Source organism: Akebia trifoliata, chromosome 5 (assembly GCF_017979445.1).
Source record: "Akebia trifoliata isolate Shusen 1 chromosome 5, ASM1797944v1, whole genome shotgun sequence".
In the NCBI taxonomy this organism is placed as follows: Eukaryota; Viridiplantae; Streptophyta; class Magnoliopsida; order Ranunculales; family Lardizabalaceae; genus Akebia; species Akebia trifoliata.
In genome coordinates, this window is record NC_141379.1 from 29,948,481 (window position 1) to 29,967,354 (window position 18,874).

At 35.9% G+C, this 18,874-nt stretch overlaps 2 protein-coding genes across 3 annotated transcripts; both read right to left on the reverse strand.

Moving 5' to 3' along the window:
• Positions 1 to 1,946: 1,946 nt before the first annotated feature.
• LOC147402078 (uncharacterized) lies at positions 1,947 to 12,046 on the reverse strand. Its single transcript, XM_086444476.1, has 6 exons — positions 11,462 to 12,046; positions 11,112 to 11,418; positions 10,093 to 10,323; positions 8,713 to 9,654; positions 7,981 to 8,595; positions 1,947 to 2,359 (listed from the first exon to the last, which is right to left on the reverse strand). The coding sequence occupies exons 1-6, from the start codon at positions 12,044 to 12,046 to the stop codon at positions 1,947 to 1,949; spliced, it is 3,093 nt and encodes a 1,030-aa protein (XP_086300602.1).
• Positions 12,047 to 14,196: 2,150 nt separating this feature from the next.
• Positions 14,197 to 17,314, reverse strand: LOC147402079 (uncharacterized). Of its 2 annotated transcripts, none has more exons than XM_086441607.1 (5): positions 17,014 to 17,314; positions 16,109 to 16,242; positions 15,782 to 15,888; positions 15,526 to 15,622; positions 14,197 to 14,810 (listed from the first exon to the last, which is right to left on the reverse strand). In XM_086441607.1, exons 2-5 carry the CDS (start codon positions 16,164 to 16,166, stop codon positions 14,329 to 14,331), a joined length of 744 nt encoding a protein of 247 aa, XP_086297733.1. In that variant the 5' UTR covers positions 16,167 to 16,242; positions 17,014 to 17,314; the 3' UTR covers positions 14,197 to 14,328. The 2 variants fall into 2 exon arrangements, with proteins under 2 accessions (XP_086297733.1, XP_086297734.1); XM_086441608.1 differs by having other exon boundaries at positions 16,109 to 16,247.
• Between the last annotated feature and the right edge of the window lie 1,560 nt (positions 17,315 to 18,874).

The following is an 18,874-nucleotide window of genomic DNA, read 5'->3' on the forward strand; positions in this document are numbered from 1 at the left end:
TTTCCCAAGAAGTTTGTATTGAGGTTCAAACAGACTAGTCCTTAGCATCTTTTGCTGGCCATTTAGTTTGACCATTATTACCATATCGGATGTTTAAGAACTCCATTTGATACTTGTTCAACTGATTTCTTTTGTTAAATGATATTAAATAGTTTACTTGGGCTGAAACTTGGATCTTTTTTTAAAGAAGTTTTTTTTACCTTTCAGTTGTTTCTCAAGCAAGACCCCAATAAAGGGACATTTAGTCTTCTAATTAATAATTATGTTGCTTTGATGTTTTCCAGGGTGAAGCATATAAATTCTTTTGGCCAGACCAGTCCGAATTCGTGAGAATGGCAGCTCGATTTGGGGCCACAATTCTACCATTTGGAGTTGTTGAAGAAGATGACATTACACTAGTAAGCTCGCGTATATTTGCACCTCAATGAATCCATGGGAATTTTGGAAATTTATCTGCTTGATAATTTTGGATTTGTTCAAACCTTTATTTTTCCATTGTTGTTGATCTGATGGAATACTCATACTGTTCAGAAGTATCCTTTTCAAAGAGATTTTAAAATGTGTTGATTCCTCCTCTCCTTTCAAATCATCATAATTAATGTTTCTTTGAATTCTATAGTTATCTGATTTTCAAATTTAGCTTCGCAATACCAAACGGGTCCCACACATTTAAGAGTTTTTAGTGGTAAAACCACCAAAAGCATGGTTGAATCATGATATCATACACCACCTAAGTTACTGCCCAAAAATTGGGGGTATTTTGAAAGAAAACCCACCCCATTCAGGGTTGATTAAGTGTTTTTCTTTATTTTTAAAGGTTACATAATCCCACATTTATTTAAGTTTGTCTAATTTTGTAGAAATCCTTTCCAAGCTTATTTTAGGAGTGTTTTTATCCTTAAAAAATAGAGTTATACTACATTTGAGAGTAATATAACATTAGAATCCTAAAACTTTCTTTTGACCTTCCTTTCTAGGATCTAAGTTAAATTTAAATTTAAACTGTCCACCAGAGAAACAAACCCCAATACAGGAAAAACCCAACCTGTACATCAAAATACAGGGACCAGGTGATAAAATACCATCTCGGTATCTTTTGTGAATGAGTGGAATTTTCAATGTGAATCATCCATAACGATGACTCGTATTTTCAAAATGAGTCGTGTAGAGTGACTTCAAGCTGGAACCTCATATCACACTTCTTCACGTGAAAGTGGTTGAGAACTGTTAGAAAAAACCCTTAGATCTGAAGTATAAATCAACAAGAACACAAATAATCTTAAAAACACAAGATATACGTGATTCGGTCAAAGCAACGACCTACGTTCACGGGCGAAAACAGCGATTTCACCATCATAATAAAAAAATAACAGGGTTACAATTTCTCTGCCTCTCGTATCTCTCTCTAACTCCCTTAGGATTTCATTTCTTACCTTTTATATACTTATAAAGAGGGTAAACGGATCGAATCCAAATCCAAATTGAATGGGTCCAATATTTTGGCCAGGCGAGAAAAATAGAAGACATAACCCAACAAGAACCATAAATGCTTTTTCACTCATGTATCTCGGTGAAAAGCATCTATGGTTCTCGTTCACTTTCATGTGAAGAAGTGCAATATGAGGTTCTAGCCTGAGGTCACTTCGGCATTATTCTTTGAAAATATTGGCTCAGTGGAAAGTCTCTAGTCTACATAAGTGAATTTAACTAATAGAACAACCTAAAAACAAACACCAGTTCAATGGCTATTACAGGTTCCTTAAGAAGCAAACTAAATTTTCCCAAAATTATGGGCGGAGCTGGTGCAACTGTTGGTCAGACGTATCAAAGCGAGTCTCTAAATACACTAGAGTTCCTTACATTGTAACATAATAGAGCAACAAAGACACTACAGAAAATCACTGTCTTGAGATTTTAAGAAGCAAAATAGAGCGTACAACTGATTATCACCCATGGGCATGAATGCAGACGTGAAGGGTGGAGCCTTTTTGGATATTGTAGTCTGCAATGGTATGATCATACTCGAGTGGCTTCCCATCAAAGATTAGCCCAAAGTGATCCGATGGTATTATCACCTTTTCTTGAATCTTTGCCTTCACATTGTCGATGGTGTCAGAACTCTCTACTTCAAGTATTATCGTCTTACCCGTAACACCATTCACAAAAATCTGCAAGCCAAGCTTCAGACACAAAGTCAGATACTTCAAGTTATAACCTGAAAAGGTCTCATCATCCTTCATTTCCTTCGCAGAAAAAAATACTCTCTGTCGGACTGTTTGGACACATACAATGGTCTCAATCATGTTCTTCACATCCTTAACAGTATACCATTGTTTTACTTCAAGTTCGATCGTTTCTCCTAATGGCATTATAACAGATAATTGCATTATGTCTTTGGAACTAAAAACAAAGTAAAGAGTGGATCTTGTCTTAATGTTATAGGCAGCTAAAGTTCGTCTATCATTGAGTTACTTTCCCATGTTTGTGAGGGTCTGTTGATCAATCAAGATTCCTTTCTTGTCCTGAATCTTGGCCTTGGTTGGCATCATGAATGGTGTCCCAATCTGTTACCCCTTTATATGTATTTGCATTCTAGTTCGTGGCTTGACGAACATATGGATTGTTGAGCCTTTCTGTATGTCATAATCAATCAATTTTTTACCGTTCTTGAGATGATTGCCCTCAAAAAATAAATCTTGAAATTTTTTCGGGACCCCCTCCATAGCACAAAATTGGCTTTGACATTCTCAACAGTGTCAGAGCTTGTCACTCCCAAGGCAATCGTTTTCATTACCTTCAAATATATTTTCATCTGTAATATGATAACCGACAAGTAAAACAACAATTAATAGTGCAGATTTCATAAGCTAAGTGGAATTATGAAAATTATTCATTTCATTATAAATAAAAAACAATGCAATATAAAACCGTAATTCACATTTATTAATAACAAGAGGGTAAATATTGTTGACGCAAATCCGCACTAATGAATATATTTTAGTTGCAAAAACAGCACCCTCATATAGATCCATTAATGCATTTCTATTAGTGTGGATTTACGTCAACAATGTCCTTTGCAACTAAAATATATTCATTAGTGCGGATTTGCGTCAACAATATTTACCCTTTTGCTATTAATAAATGTGACAGCCCCTCATCTTAGTTTTCTCTGCAAGATTAACAGAAAATGACTTAAATGACCTCATCTTTTAAAACCAGGTCAATAAAGAAAATTTTATCCATGGTTTTCTACAGGTAGTTGAAGACAATTTTAAAAAATAAAAACAATTTCACCCAAAGGTTGAAAAGCTTGATTATAGAATTATTACTATTTTTTTATTAAATTATTGAAGAGAAACATCAAGGGTTGTGGAGGAGAAACCAACACTAAGATTGGTATAACAGAGAATGTATTGTGACTAGTGAGCAAGATGAAAGTGTACGTTGAGAAAAAAAAAGTAGTAAATAAATAAGAATCAGAAATATTCAATATTGAATGGAGGAGAAGACTGAATGCCTCTGTGGAACCTCGAAGAGTGAAAGCTGATGCAGCTCTATAGAACAGATCGGATACAGTTTCGAAGATGATGATCTTAGTGGAGTTGGGATTTGCTATAAACAAATGAAGTTATTAGTTATACTGTTTGATCAACAGAGAATAGCCCCGTGTCTTAAGAAAAGGTTATTTTAAATTTCAGTTCCGTTCCATTCCGTAGTGGGATATATACAGTTTCGACAGTCGACAGTCGATACTCGATACCCTTATTTGCGATTCGGAAGAGGTAAAAGTTTGAACGTTTCCATATAAAGACCTAAATTGATAAAATTTATGATGAAGAGGTCAAAGTTATTTTAAAATTTTCAATTCTGTATATATAATCAATATTTTACACTTTGACTAGGGTGAAAATGTTTGTTCATTAAATGAATTTTTTAATCCCACTTTTATAAAGAAAATTCTTCTAAATTTTTCAAAAAAAAAAAAAAAAATGCAATTTTAGTGATTTTTTCAAGATTTTTATAGAATTATTAAAAAAGATAAATTAAAGTAATGAAATTTCATATATTTTTCTATCATACCTAAAAAAATATATAATAATTTTCCTCGTGATTTTCCATACATCATTTGCCAAACAAATGTACATCATTTTCTTAGCAAATGATTTAGCATACCCTTAATTAATTTAGTTAAGGCACTAACCGTTTTTTTCTTCTTCAAATGTAATGGATAATTCTTGATTTCTAGTTAACCACCATTTTAGTGGTTGCAAGGGTAGATTGCCCTCTACCCAAGGTTGGGGATTGGGCACCATAACTCCCAACCCAATTTTTGTTCAGGTTTACTCCATTTTGTAATTATCTGTCATATGCAAATATGGTATTTTGGAAAGGAAAATACATTAGTTAGAGTTCGGGAACCCAACAAAAGGGTCATTTTTAGATTGGCAAACATGTGATTTATAAGTAACAGTTGTAATCATTCTCATATACGGTGAAATTAAAAAAAAAACATTGCTCACAGAAAAGTCAATTTGAGATTTCAAAAATTAATTTGCATGAACTCGTGTGTATTGAAGGCATCCCAATTTACAAAACTACCCTTATTAGGTTTTCTACTATTGGTCAGTCTGTGAAATCCTGGATTAATTTTTCTCTTAACAAAAAATTTCTTGTGAAACTCTCCCATTTATTATCCATGGACTGAACCATATAAAACCTTGTGTTTCTTGATTTTATCGTTTTGTTTTATCAATATACATTGTTTGTTAAAATTTTAATGTTAGGTAAATATTCTAAATATATTATTTAGCTTGCCCTTCATTGTTACAAATGAAGATACATTTGAAGGTAATGAAAACCATTGCCCTAGGAGTGAAGAGCTCTGATATAGTTGAGGATGTTAAAGCTAAATTCTGTGATATGGAAAGTATTCCTAAAAACCTTTAAGAGCTAGCTATTTTTCGTTGGGAATCATCTCAAGAATGGTAAAAAAAATTTTGGTCGATTATGATATGAAGAATGGTTCAATAGTCCATAAATTTCTCAATTCAATAGTTAGAATGCAAATTCATATAAAGATGTTAGAAGAAGAAAAGCCACTTCGACTAGATGTGAATTACTTAAACACAATTCATAATGTATGTCACACCCCAAATTTCAAGATCCATACCTCGATCCATTACCACAATTTGAACCGTGATTCATAACCTAGGGGTGATTTAGGAATAATCCACTTACACACATTGATAAAAAAAAAAACGTTTTAAACTTAACTAAAAATATTATCTAAATTCATTTCTTGGAAACATCCACATAGGACAGTTCAACACACCTTCAATCAAAAATTCATAGTTTACTCAATTTTTATTAGAATTTAATGAAACACCCCATTTTGGAAAGATCGTTGAAATAATCATAATAAAAAATGTTAAACCAAGCAAAATATTTATTTTTCTAGTATAAAAATATCGAACAAAGGTTCTATACTATGATACAATTTAGGATTTAACAACACATCGTGTGACTTTTAAAATTTGTACACATTTTAGTTCTTATTGAAAAGTAGAGATTTTAAATTCTATAGAAATTACTAAAATGTAGAACCCAAGAAAAATATGAAATGTATTTTAAAATCATTGTTTGGCATATAAAATATTTTTACAAAAAAGAGGTACAGAATGAGTTTCCTACAATCTTATTCAGTAGGTTGGATGGTAAAATTTGAAATAAATATTTATATCATTAAATTGGTATGGGACCAAAGTTATGTCGAAGTTAACTTCCAAAACCTAATTCTCAAAACAAAAATAAAAAAATAGAACCAAAAGTGAAGTATAAGTAGGGATTGTGACGATATAAAATAGGTTTTGTTTTCTATTCATTTCTATTGTCCACTACCAGCAACAGCAAAGATGACTTGTTTTAAAATAAAATAAAAATTTTAAGAATTTCAAAAAAATATATAAGGATATGCGTATGTAAGTTATAGAATTTTTTCAAGTGGTATCACATAATTTCAACAACAAATGAAAATTCTATAATTTTTCTCGTAAAACATGTTAAAAGGAATCAGTAACATTACAAATCTTCTTTTCTAAATCAATTAATAATCAATATCCTTAAAATGAAAATCCAATATATTTATTCGTTAAATTGGTATAAAACAATTCTAATAAGTATAAGATAACATTAAGAATTCTTTCCAAAATCCCATACACCCTTAATCATGGAAGCAAATCAACGTAAGAAATACATCATAGCAAATCGTCAAAGACGATCTCAACGCCCCTAATGTGTCTTCATCAAAATCTAAATTTTTTGACATAAAACGTCGATAAGCGACGAAACCCAATAGGAGTAACATGACACCCCTCCAGATAGTAAAAAAATAATAGAAAAAAATACATCGAGTTGTACATGGTACAAGGAGAATAATATAAAAACAAAACAATCATTTTAACATTTCATAAATAAGAAAATCACAAAATCATTTTCTTATCAATCATTTTAGCCATGTTATCATCAGTTTGGCTAAATCATCATATTCAATTCAACCATTTTATCCCCGATCTGACGAAACCACAAACTACGCCATTTCAAGGCCTTCCTCGAAGCTTAAGTGACTTGCACCTAAGGGCCTACGCCCTACTTACTTTACACCACCATTTGTTCTCATAAAAAAATATTATATCATTTTTATGTAACTCAAAAATCATCTAGACCATTCATCCTAAACATGTAATCATCAAAATCATACCAACATTTATGCATACAATATCACTAGATTATATAATTATCATCGTTTTTTTAATATTATGCTTTAACAATGAGATATATATATATATGCATGATTTACTTCTTTTATATCACTATTAAACTAAATTAAGGAGAGTCAAATCCTACCTTGATCAAATTCTAGATCATTTCCGGTTGAATCACACGTTCTTCATACTACCTTAACCTCGTGTTCCTCTTCTTCTACTACTTAACCTCAAAAGAAGAACATACACCAATGTTAAATTAATATAGTAAATGAATTAAAGTAAAATATAAAAGATGAAGATGAAAAGAAAAGAAAAGAAAAAGTTAAAGAGGTTACTCTCTTGGAAAGTCTCTACACTACTTACGTCAATTTTCCTTCTCACAATTTTTCTCCCTTTCTACTAAATTGGTTATTAATAAGAAATTAGAAAATTAAGAAATTTCTCTTTCTCTTATTGATTTAATAAAACAAGCTTTCTAAACTAGGTTAAAAAAAATAAGGAAACTTTTTTTTTATTTTTATTTTAAATACATGAGAATTCTTCCTTTTTAGGGGTGAAATCTCCATAATAAAAGAAAGTTTGAAGATATTGGATTTGACTCATAACAGTCTTGGAATCCACCATTTTAAAGTCAAGAAATCAACTTACAACAAATTTGGTCATTCCAGCATCTTCTGTTTTATATTTTTTATTCCCACAACTTTTTTACAGTTTGAATTGTACTCTATACATTGTACAGGGGGTTGTCCAATCCGTTGAGGATGTAATTTTGACATAGGAAATAAGAGTGTTTCCAAACCTCGACAACGACAATAGTAGTCCTTTATGTTTCATTCTCTTGTAGAAATGAGGCATCCTTAGTTAGAAATTTGGCCAGATTTAGTGTTGTCAAGTAGAACAACATTTTCTATTGCCATCTTTTGAAATCAGTCCTAAGAGTGTTTGAAAAACCACCACACATGGAGTGGTGAAAGCTTCTCATATTTATTCTGTTACAGACTGTATATATAAATGGACATTACAAAATAAATAGAAAGAAGCAGCAGAAAAACAGCTCCTAAGATTAGGGGTCAATGAATGCACATATGGAAGGCCTTTGATTTGCCTTTGATTAAGGCAGAGAATCCTCAACACCCCCCCCCCCGCAAGCAGAGCGTCGGATTTGAATAGACGTGGAGCTTGGATCGAAAAAATTGAAATAGAGGCCTAGGCACACTTTTGGTGAAGATATCGGCAACCTGTAAGTGAGAGGGCACATATTGGATGCGGAGTTTGCCAGCGACAACAAGTTCACGAAGAAAGTGATAATCTAACTCAACATGCTTGGCTCGCTTGTGAGACACGGGGTTAGAGCTTAAAAAAATGGCACTTTTGTTGTCACATAAGAGAAGAGGCTGTTGTGGAAGAGAAATCTTGAGGTCACGAAGGAGATGCGTGAGCCAAAGAAGTTCGGCGGCAGTGAAAGCTAGGGCACGATACTCAGACTCGCAACTAGAACGAGAAACAGTTGGTTGCTTCTTGGCACTCCAGGAAACTAAGTTGTCGTCGAGGTAAATAGAATAACCAGAGGTAGAGCGACGAGTGTCAAGACATCCTGCCCAGTCAGCATCAGAGTAAGCAACCAAAGCACCAGGAGTAGCAGATGGATGAAAATTGAGGCCAAAATGCAGTGTGCCCTTAACATAGCGAAGAATGCGCTTGACAGCAAGGAAATGGTCTTCAGTCGGAGAGTGCAAAAATTGGCTGACAGAGTTGACAGCGTAAGCAATATCAGGACGCGTGATAGTCAAATACTGGAGAGCACCCACAAGAGATCGGTAAAGAATGGGATCTGAGAACAAAGGACCATCAGAAGATAGCTAGTGAGAGACAACCATGGGGGTGTGAACAGGCTTGCTGTCCAGTAACTAAGCTCGCGTGGGAATGTCCCGTGCATATTTTAGCTGACTGATAAAAAGACCATCAGTGGTTGATGTAGCTTCTAAACCAAGGAAGTAACTGAGAGAACCCAAATCCTTAGTAGCGAACTCAGAATTAAGCTTATGGGTAAAGCTGTCGAGAAGAGACGAGTTGTTGCCTGTAATAATGATGTCATCAACATAAAGAAGCAAATAAATAATGGCAGACTGCCTGTGAAAGACAAAGAGTGATGTGTCAGCACGACTGCAATAAAAACCAAGTTGAATGAGGAAAGAGCTAAATCGTTGAAACCAAGCACGTGGGGCCTGTTTGAGTCTATAAAGAGCTTTCTTCAACTGACAAACATGATTAGGGAAGCGAGGATCAATATACCCAAGAGGTTGTTCCATATAGACTTGTTCAGTAAGATGACCATTGAGAAACGTATTCTTGACATCAAGTTGGCGGAGAGGCCATTTGTTGGTCACAGCAAGAGAGAGTACAACACGGACAGTGGTAGCCTTGATAACAGGACTAAAAGTGTCAGTGTAATCGAGACCAGGTACTTGCGTATAGCCCTTGGCAACAAGGCGGGCTTTTAGACGCTCAATAGTTCCATCGGGCAAGTATTTGGTCCTAAATACCCATTTGGAACCCACAATGTTGGTATTAACAGGTCGAGGGACCAAAATCCAGGTACGATTATTTTGCAAGGCTCGAACTTCTTCATCCATGGCAGCAAGCCAAGTAGGATTTTTAGCAGTCGATTTGAATCCTTTAGGCTCAGTGGATGTAAGGAGAGCAGAGAGAAGATCAGAGGATCCCAAGAGTGCAAGATTCGCCGGGTGGCGAGGTTTGAAAATACCAACTTTGGCTCGTGTAAGCATAGGATGAGAAACCATCGGAGTTGTCGCAACAGGAGTACTGATAAGCGGCGCTGTGGGAAGCTCGAGAGAATCCGGGTTGGGATCCATATGCGACGGGGATGAACCTGCAAGAGAATCATTTTCCTGCAAAGACTCATTCATTTGATCAGTACAAATACCACACGGGTTAGATCCGGATTGTGCAATTTGTCGAGAATGGGACGTAGGGGAAGATGGGAGCATTTTTGTAGGGGTTAGACTAGGTTCCAAAAAATTTGAAAATTGAAGGGAGGATATGGGATGAGCCTGGGATGTATTTAGGAAGGGAAAGTAAGTCTCATCAAACTGAGCATGTCGGGTGAGATATATCCTAGAGGTGGTGGGATCAAGACAACGGAACCCTTTGTAAGAGGAGCTGTACCCCAAAAAAATGCAAGGAATGCTACGTGGGGAAAATTTATTAGGCATATAATCACGTAGACAAGGATAAACACGACAACCAAATGGATGAAAATTTTCATAATTTGGAGAGGAACCATATAGAAGCTCAAAGGGGGACTTACCTCCAAGAAGTGGGGTGGGCAATCGGTTGATGATGTAAGCTGCAGTGCTAAAGGTGTCAACCCAGAAGCGAGGAGAAGTATGAGAATGGAAAAGCAAGGCTAAGCCAGTCTCGGTCACATGACGGTGTTTCCTTTCAGCACGACCGTTTTGGGCAGGAGTATATGGACAAGAAAGTTGATGATGAATGCCAGAGGCATGAAGATGGGTTTTAAAACAGTTGCTAGTAAATTCTGTACCACCATCACTTTGAAAAATTTTAATACGAGAAGAATGTTGATTTTCCACAAATTTTTGAAATTGAATAAAGGTAGCATAGAAATCAGATTTTAATTTCAATGGATAAAGCCAAGTGAAACGAGAATAATCATCAATGAATAAAACATAGTAGGCAAAACCTAAATTGGATTTTACGGGTGAAGGGCCCCAGATATCACAATGGATAAGATCTAACACATTAGACGACCTATGTTCATTACGTGAATAAGGTAGACGATGATTCTTTGCAAGTTGGCATGTATCACATAATTTAGGAGATGGCAATAAAGAGGTAAGATAAAGCTGTCCTTTTTTATTTAAGAAAGAGATAACAGAATGATTTACATGTCCTAGGCGAGCATGCCATAAATCATAGGAGGCATGAAGAGATTTATTTTTAAGGACAGAAATAAAAGCGGAATTTCCGCGCTCTAGCACATATAAGCCTCCATTGCGTTTACCGGTTGCCACCACCCTTCCCGTTTGGCAATTCTGAATGATGAAAAATTTATTAGTAAATGTAACAGATAAAGGAAAATCATGAGTTAATTTACTAATGGACAAAAGATTTTTAGTGAGGTGAGGGACCACCAAAACATCTAATAAATGAAGATTTGGGGAAGGTGAAATTTTACCGGTGTGGGTAATAGGGAGGGATGCACCATTCCCTACAATTACACAATCCTTACCCGTGTAGTTTTTGGACTGATCCAAAGTGGAATGGGCTGGAGTCATGTGGGCCGAAGCCCCTATGTCCAAGAACCAATCTGAGGCTTCATTTTCAGATAGGGAGCATGAAGCATTGAAGGCTTCTGCAAGTTGTGTAGATGGTTCATGCTGATGGCGATCATATCGTTGCCGGCACCGATCAACATAGTGTCCTTCCAAGCGGCAAATCTGGCATCGTGGTGGACGACGACCGTGAGTGGATTAGGTACGCCCTTGTTTGTGAGTGAAGGTATCGCTGCGGGAGCCATTTGTGCGGCCACGACCATGGCGAGATAGGCCACCCCCGCGATGGGAAGAGGTCCGGTTAGCAGTGAATGCTGCAGCTGATGGTGCTGGAGTTTCTAGAGAGTTTTGAAAGAGTTCAAAACTCTCAGCTTTGGATACCAGATCTGGGAAACAGGGGAGAGGCGTTTGTGCCATTTGGGCAGTAGAGAAACTGGAGAAATCAGGCCCTAGTCCACGAAGAAACCAGTGAACTTTGTCGGTTCCATCAACGGGGCGACCAATGGCGTGAAGTTGATCACATAAGGCCTTGAAGGCACGAGCATAGGCAGTGACTGGGCGGGTGCCACGCTTCATTAACTGAAGGTCATCTTTGAGACGAATTTCGCGGGCTTTAGAGCGGTGGCTGAAAGTGTTTTCCAGGGCAGTCCAGACCTCACGAGATGTGGAGAGGTCGACGGTTTCAGTCATGGCTTCTTCTGTGAGAGAGGAGAGGAGAAGACTGAGAAGGCGCTGATCGGTTGCTTTCCATTCCAGGTGTTGGGGATTTGGTGTCTGAGAGGTGGGAGGATCAAATGGAGGTGGAGGCAGAAGGGTACCGTCCACATGACCCAGCAGATGTTGGCTCTCAAGAAGTGGAAGAAGTTGACTCTTCCATAAGAGATAGTTGGAGGATGAAAGTTTGATAGTAACCATGTGAATCATGGTGTTGAAGGGAAGGAGGGTGGGAGAAGAATTAGAGGTCATTGAGGATCAATGCTCTGATACCATAAGAGTGTTTGAAAAACCACCACACATGGAGTAGTGAAAGCTTCTCATATTTATTCTGTTACAGACTGTATATATAAATGGACATTACAAAATAAATAGAAAGAAGCAGCAGAAAAACAGCTCCTAAGATTAGGGGTCAATCAATGCACATATGGAAGGCCTTTAATTTGCCTTTGATTAAGGCAGAGAATCCTCAACAAGTCCCATCGAATTTTTTGAATTTCTCATGATGGTTTACTATAGGATTCATCATTTCTGAAAATCAATTTTATACAAAAATATTAATAAAACTCTTGTTTCTGTGATGTAAGATTAGAGAAAATAAACAGAAAATGATGTGAAATAAAATTGGGGTTGTGACTTGAGTCCAATAAAGTTTTAGCAAAAGTGGGCCTTTGACGCACACCCACGTGAGGTTTAAATCCGAAGTTTTGCACACCTCATGTGCGCGCATCGTATGCACACACACGGACTAAGGTTTTTCAGACCAATGGGTTCAAATCCCTTTTAGAACCCATGCGCCCTCACGTGTGTGTGGGCTTGATTCATATATTTCTCACACTTACAATACTATGTGAGAGCATCTATATAAGAGTTACACTCTTTAGTTGTTTATATTCAATGTGGAACTAAAATTTTACACTACAACTTACAAACAAATCACTTAACTCTTTCTTTCATTTTTTGCTTTTACTTCTATTCCACTTCCATTCAAACATTAGAATCAATCCCACATTAATCCAACAAGACACAGACCAAATAGGAGGGGATCTCGATGGATCAAACTATCTTGGGAAGCAACTCGATAAGGATGATCGCACAATCAAATATTATAATATCCAAAAGGAGTCCACCCTTACCCTTTGCTGATAATTGGTAATGTGGTTTGACATTTCTGAAATCTCCAATAGTTTGCTTGGTTTAGCTTTGCTAGTTTCTTTGTGATTGGGCATGGAAAATTGGTAGGAAAATGTGTTTTGCACGTGTGATCAATCATTGATCTTTATTTTCTCACAACGATTTCTAAAGAAGTTCATATTCCCTTGAAAAGAGCTTCCCTACAATCATGTAGGACCTTAGCCCTTATGTATTTTTCCCTTTACTTTGACCATTATTACCATGTTGGACTTGTTTAAGAACTCCATCTGATACTTGTTAAACTGTTTTCTTTAGTTAAATGGTTATAAATAGTTTACTTGGGGTACAATGTCTGTAACTTGGATCCATTTCTACTATTTTTTTTTTTTTTTGTTTTAATTTCGTTTGCCTTTCAGTTGTTTCTAAAACAAGACCTCAATGAGGTGTTACTTCTGTAATCTTTATGAGTAGGGCTTTCTTTTAGGAAATCATGTCAAATTCAAAATAATTATCAAGCGAATTCTAATTTTTCCCCCCTTAAATGATAGGTAATTTCAATACTTCAATAGATGTATGTATCCAAGGGTGATTTAAGAATTCAATCAATAATTTTTTATTTAAAAATAAAAAAAACTTCATATGTAGATAGGATTTTGTGAATAAACTCTGAGGGGTTGGCCTGGTGGCAAGCCAGCCGAGCCTTGGTAAGCTCCCCGATCAGGAAGGGTAGGTCGAATGTTCGAAACCCCCAATTGCACATAAGACTTACCGAGGGGGCAGTGTGTGTGACCATGGGATTAGTCTCACCCAAAGGGTGGGGATACCCATGATAAAAATAAAAATAAAAAGTATCTTGTGAATAGTGAAGAGTTTTGATGTAGACTTCAATTTTTTTCATCCCAAAACATGTCATCTTCAACCTGTGTTAAAAAAATGTAATCTCATCTTCATGTTCAAGATTTGCCATCTCCTTAATCCTTCAAAATCTCCAGAGCAAAGTGGATTTTTGGGGTAGAATGAAGAAGATGAACTTTTGGTAGAAAAATCAAGGGTTTTTGGCAAAAGGTTGAAGATGTGGTCGGATGAAGAGTTTGAAGAGGAGATTTATATAGAGGAGAGAGAGATTTTGGCTAGAGGTTGAAGATGAGGGTGTGTGCCATTTTTTGTCAGTCTCTCATAGAAGACGATGGCAAATTTGCCATATATATTTTAAAATATATTTGACCAAAAATGGATTTAAATTGATATTCATGATTCAAAATAGTCCGAGTTCCAAAGGTACACATCATCCAATTAAGCAAGTTAAAAGCTAACAGTATTACAAGACCAATGAGAGAAAAAAAAAATCACCAATTTCAAAATTACACTAAACTTTGTAGACTTTACAAATCATAACATCCTCACAAAACCCTTTGATCACCTCCCTTTTCTTCTAAATCCAACGCTTTCAAAGCTGAAGTAAGAGATGGTTCACTTTTCTTGGATCCAGATCCGGATCCAGGATCTGAGAAAGGAGAAGTGTAAGTTGTAGAAGGGTGACCTTTTGATCTCAATCTCGTTGACCCCCCACCCAAAGACCCATTCTTCGATTTCTTCTTACGAGATTGTTTTGGGACTGAGGGTAGTTCTTGTAAGGTTGGATCCATCGTAGGAGTTGAATTGGTTTTTCGCCTTGGTTTGATCCTGTCGGTTGGATCTCGTGTAGGGGAGTTGATGGAACCATCTGTGGACTGATGCTGACGTCGAGCTTGCTTGGGTGCATCAGGGAGCTCTTGAGTTACAGCATCAAATGAAGAGGCAGTGCCCGATGAGGTGCGGCGTCGTGGCTTAGGCAGTTCTGGCATGTTTCGAGCTGGAGAGTCTCGACCATTGCGGGTTGGATCTACACAACAATAGATTCAGCCTCACTATTGTTATATGTTCATATGTGTGTTATAATTATTATTATTTTTTATGGGTCATATGTGTTATGGTTCCTCTTGAGTACAATACAGAGTTGTCACTTCAAAATTCACGAAAAAGATCCGACAACAAAAAAAAAATTATAATAATCAAAATAATTTTTTTAATATTATTCAATTATAACTGTTTTGAATGTTCCATGAATAATGGGTACAATGTTAACCAACCAGAGATGGCACAGTGACCAAAGCATCCCTCCAAAAAGAGAGGTTATCAGTTCATACCCTCTCATTGACCACCCATGAGGATTTATCTCTGTTTACTTGGTATATGTAGTTTGTGGGGTATTGCATGTACCAGAGGAATTTGAGCAAGATATGGTTGTTCTAAGAGGCCAATTGCCTCGTCTCTACTAGTCGGGTTACTGGTCCAGAACCCCCATCATAAAAAAAAATTGGTACAATATTTCATATAATTGAGAAATAACATGCAAGATTCAAAAAATGAAGTTTCACTAAATCATTGAAGAGATTATATATATATATATATATATATTTATTTATTTATTTAAATCTCACAAATTGCAATAACAATACATGTATATATTTGCAAAGTAACAAAAAATATACTACCAAATAGTTGTAGGTTTACAAGCTGGTTGCTTTGGGTGCAAACAAAATTATAAATAATCAAACCTTCATAAGTCCTTTTTGGTTTTGGATCCTGCTTAGTTTCTCCACCAAGACTTAATGGGGCTGACGAATATTCGGGGGTTGATCTGAACTCGTTCATCTGCATTAAAAAAAAAAAACGCATCACATATCGTGATCTTATAAGGAGATGATAAGGTAAGCTAATTTGTTAAGGAAATCACAAACAAAACAAGATTCATGTTTATGACCCCAAATAATTACAATAAGGTGATGGTGGTGATGAACAGGTAAAGCTTACCCAGCTTGGCGAAGAAACAGATGGACCATCCCATCCTATGTGGGCTACATGCTTAACGTCTGTGGGGTAGCCAATTTGCATTTCTTGTTCTTTATCATTACCATTATCTACAACAAAATTTTGATTTTATCAGAAAATTGATAATTTTATATTTTTCTAATCATATCAAATGTATTTTTCTAATTAATGTCTTAATAATTTCAACAAAAAAAAATCAAATGTTCTTGTAATCTTGACAGGCTTCAAAATGTTGGCTATTGTGCTCATTATACAAATCCATGATTAATTTTCCAAATAGTATTTTTTTTAACTTCCAAATTTACTTACCAAATATTTGTGAAATATATCTTAGGCCTTTTAAGAGGCCCTTCATTTTCGTCGTCATTTCAGATTTGTAGGAATTGGCTCTCTGATCCAGAGAGCACACACCAGGGTTGCTTGTCGTCTCTGCGCTTGTGATCCTGAACTTCAAATTCAAAACATAGAACAAATAATTATGCCATCAAGGAAGAAACTAGACTTATATAATAGTAAGATTTAAATGGAGCGAAGTTGAAATCTTTTGATGTTCAAACATATATATGTTTTTTAATTATGATTTAACATTTATGAAAAGAAAAATCTTTTTTTTATTGATCAGTATGAAAAACTTTCCTTCATTTGGATCCAACCTTTATTTAATTATAAGAACAATGATTTTATATCGCCCCCCCTCTAACATACGCCCCCATCACAGACCCGTAGATCATTTGCCTTAGGATATGCAGAACCATAAATCCTTTTCTTGTGTATCCTGAGGCTAATGATCTATGGTTCTGTGATGGGGGCATATGTTAGAGAGGGGCATCAGATTATCACAACTCTAATTATAAACCAAGAAACTAAAAAAAAAAAAAAAAATGCCCTATTGAAAGATTTGCAATCTACTAAATGAATCTTATTCCTCCATTTCCACTTGATTCAAAACCAAGTTTTTGATTACTGAGAATGAATTCATATATATTTTCATTGTCTCCATTCACGCTCTCCCACTCTTTTAGAAAAATTAAAATAATTACCATTGGTAGGAAAATAAATTTAAAATCCTTTATTTCAAATTGAAAAAAAAAAAAAAAGTAGAACTCAAATAAGAAATTTCGTAATATGTTATTTTGAAATGCACTATTGTAATTAACATTGAAAGTAAAATTATTTTTCAGGAAAAAAAAATAGATTCAATGAAGAAACCACACCTTCAAGAGTGAATTTGCTAGAACAACAATGCCAAACTCCTAATTCGTGAAATATCGGATCTACGTTATGTTTTCTGAGCTTCCCCTCACAATACGATTTAAAAAGCATAGTGTCATCTCTCTAATTTTCGTAATAAAATGAGAAAAGATGAAATAAAGCTCTAATTTCAATAATCTAATTCATCTAGAAGATGAATAGAATTAGCAAATTCAGTTCAAAGAAAAGCTTTCGATAACAACGATGTCTGTTGCCATAGCCCTTTAATCAAAACCATTTACCTACCCTAATTTTTAGGTTAGAAATTCCAAAATTTTAGTGGGAATTTGAAAGCGCGGAGCGAAGTAACGGCTAGAAATTGGAAGTCAAGCTGACTGCTATTTTGGGTTTGTTTTTATTGGGTTTCCAAAAAGCGCGGGAAGAAAAGGTTAGAATATTGACGAGGGGAAACAGTTGGTGCTTATGCTGGTTGGTCCACGCGGAAACGGGTTTCGCGCCAAAAAAAAAACATATTAAATTACTAAAATACCATTTTAGGGTATTAAAGGACGTCTGGTGGAGTCAAAGTAAAGATCCAATTCGGTTCGACCATTTAAGGATTGAGCTCCCACGGCTTAAGGCCTCCAGTCCATACCTAAACACAAAAACCCATTACAATGGACCGGCCCAAGATCTAAATAGTTTAGGCATGGGTCCCACCCCCAAGGCGATGGATAAGGTTACTAAATATGTTGAATCCAAAATTGGAATGGGGGCCCATAAAGAAAATTTATCAAAGCCCATACAACAAATAATATAATAGAAATAGAGAGTTGCTATTAGCACACTAAGTTTTACTAATGACACACCAATCCATATGTTACTAAATCAAAGAGATTGATGTGTTGTAAGTAGAAACCGAAAGTTGGACTAGAGAAGCATTCAAGACCAGAACTGATCATAAGCCAAGGAACATGACGCGACATCTTCAGCGATCCCCTCCTCAATGGTATTCCAATCCAACCTCGTTTCAACTTCTGAAAGGTCCTCTTCACCATGGACAAAACGTGTCACTTCTTCAGCAAATTGGGTTGGGCACATATCGAGGCCTTGTCATTCCCTCATCTTAACTCCATAATCTCCGATCCATACTCAAAGAAAGTAAGAGAAGAGAAGAAATATTGGTAAAACATATCGAGGCCTTCTCATTCATTCAATATTATAAAAGAATCACCATAAACATCATTCAAATTCAAGTTTTTAGCAGAACCAACATTCGAAATCGGGTTTTCTATATATATTCCTGATTAGAAATCCGGGTGGGTTTTTGCTAAACCTGCGTTCAAATTTCTATCCCGATCCCATCCCCCTAAAATTGTACTAATTATATTAACAATTCCCATTTGTGTTCTTCTTCATTGTTTCAAAATCTAGTTCAAGCCTCTCTAAACTTTTCCCACGATAATACGATGATCCCAAGTAAGTTTCCTGAGTGTAAAATTTCGGCTGTTGGATCAAAATCACAGTAAACCTTTACCTTCAAAGGATTGAGACTAGGGTTTGAACAAGCTGACCAGAGATTCTCGCTGGTTATCGATTCAAGGAGGGACCTTTCCTCAAGAATTTCAACAACATTGGGTCTGTCAACGAAACCCATGTCTTGATTTTGGGTGTCGAGGGATTTTTGTGTGGATTCAATGCATTTGATGATTTGATGGTACAAACCCGAAATACTACAGCTTTGGATCTGGATTCAGATTTTGGACTATAATAGGGATCCGATCCGTTCTAAGCCAATCATGTGCTGACGTGTATAAAAATGTTAAAAAGTCAATCCGGGATAGTAAGATTGCAATCCCTATAATCACGTTAAATTTTACCTTT

What these genes read in the sequence shown, in the direction of transcription:
- LOC147402078 (XM_086444476.1), bottom strand. Translation starts at nt 12,046, where the DNA reads ATGACCTCTAATTCTTCTCCCACCCTCCTTCCCTTCAACACCATGATT. An exon ending in GCCCACCCCACTTCTTGGAG is followed by an intron (nt 9,655 to 10,092) that starts GTAAGTCCCCCT and finishes ATTCTCTTGCAG; the next exon opens with GTTCATCCCCGTCGCATATG. An exon ending in TGCCGATATCTTCACCAAAA is followed by an intron (nt 2,360 to 7,980) that starts GTGTGCCTAGGC and finishes TAATGCCATTAG; the next exon opens with GAGAAACGATCGAACTTGAA.
- LOC147402079 (XM_086441607.1), bottom strand. Translation starts at nt 16,166, where the DNA reads ATGACGACGAAAATGAAGGGCCTCTTAAAAGGCCTAAGATATATTTCA. An exon ending in ATATATTTCACAAATATTTG is followed by an intron (nt 15,889 to 16,108) that starts GTAAGTAAATTT and finishes ATTTTGTTGTAG; the next exon opens with ATAATGGTAATGATAAAGAA. An exon ending in CTGTTTCTTCGCCAAGCTGG is followed by an intron (nt 15,623 to 15,781) that starts GTAAGCTTTACC and finishes TTTTTAATGCAG; the next exon opens with ATGAACGAGTTCAGATCAAC.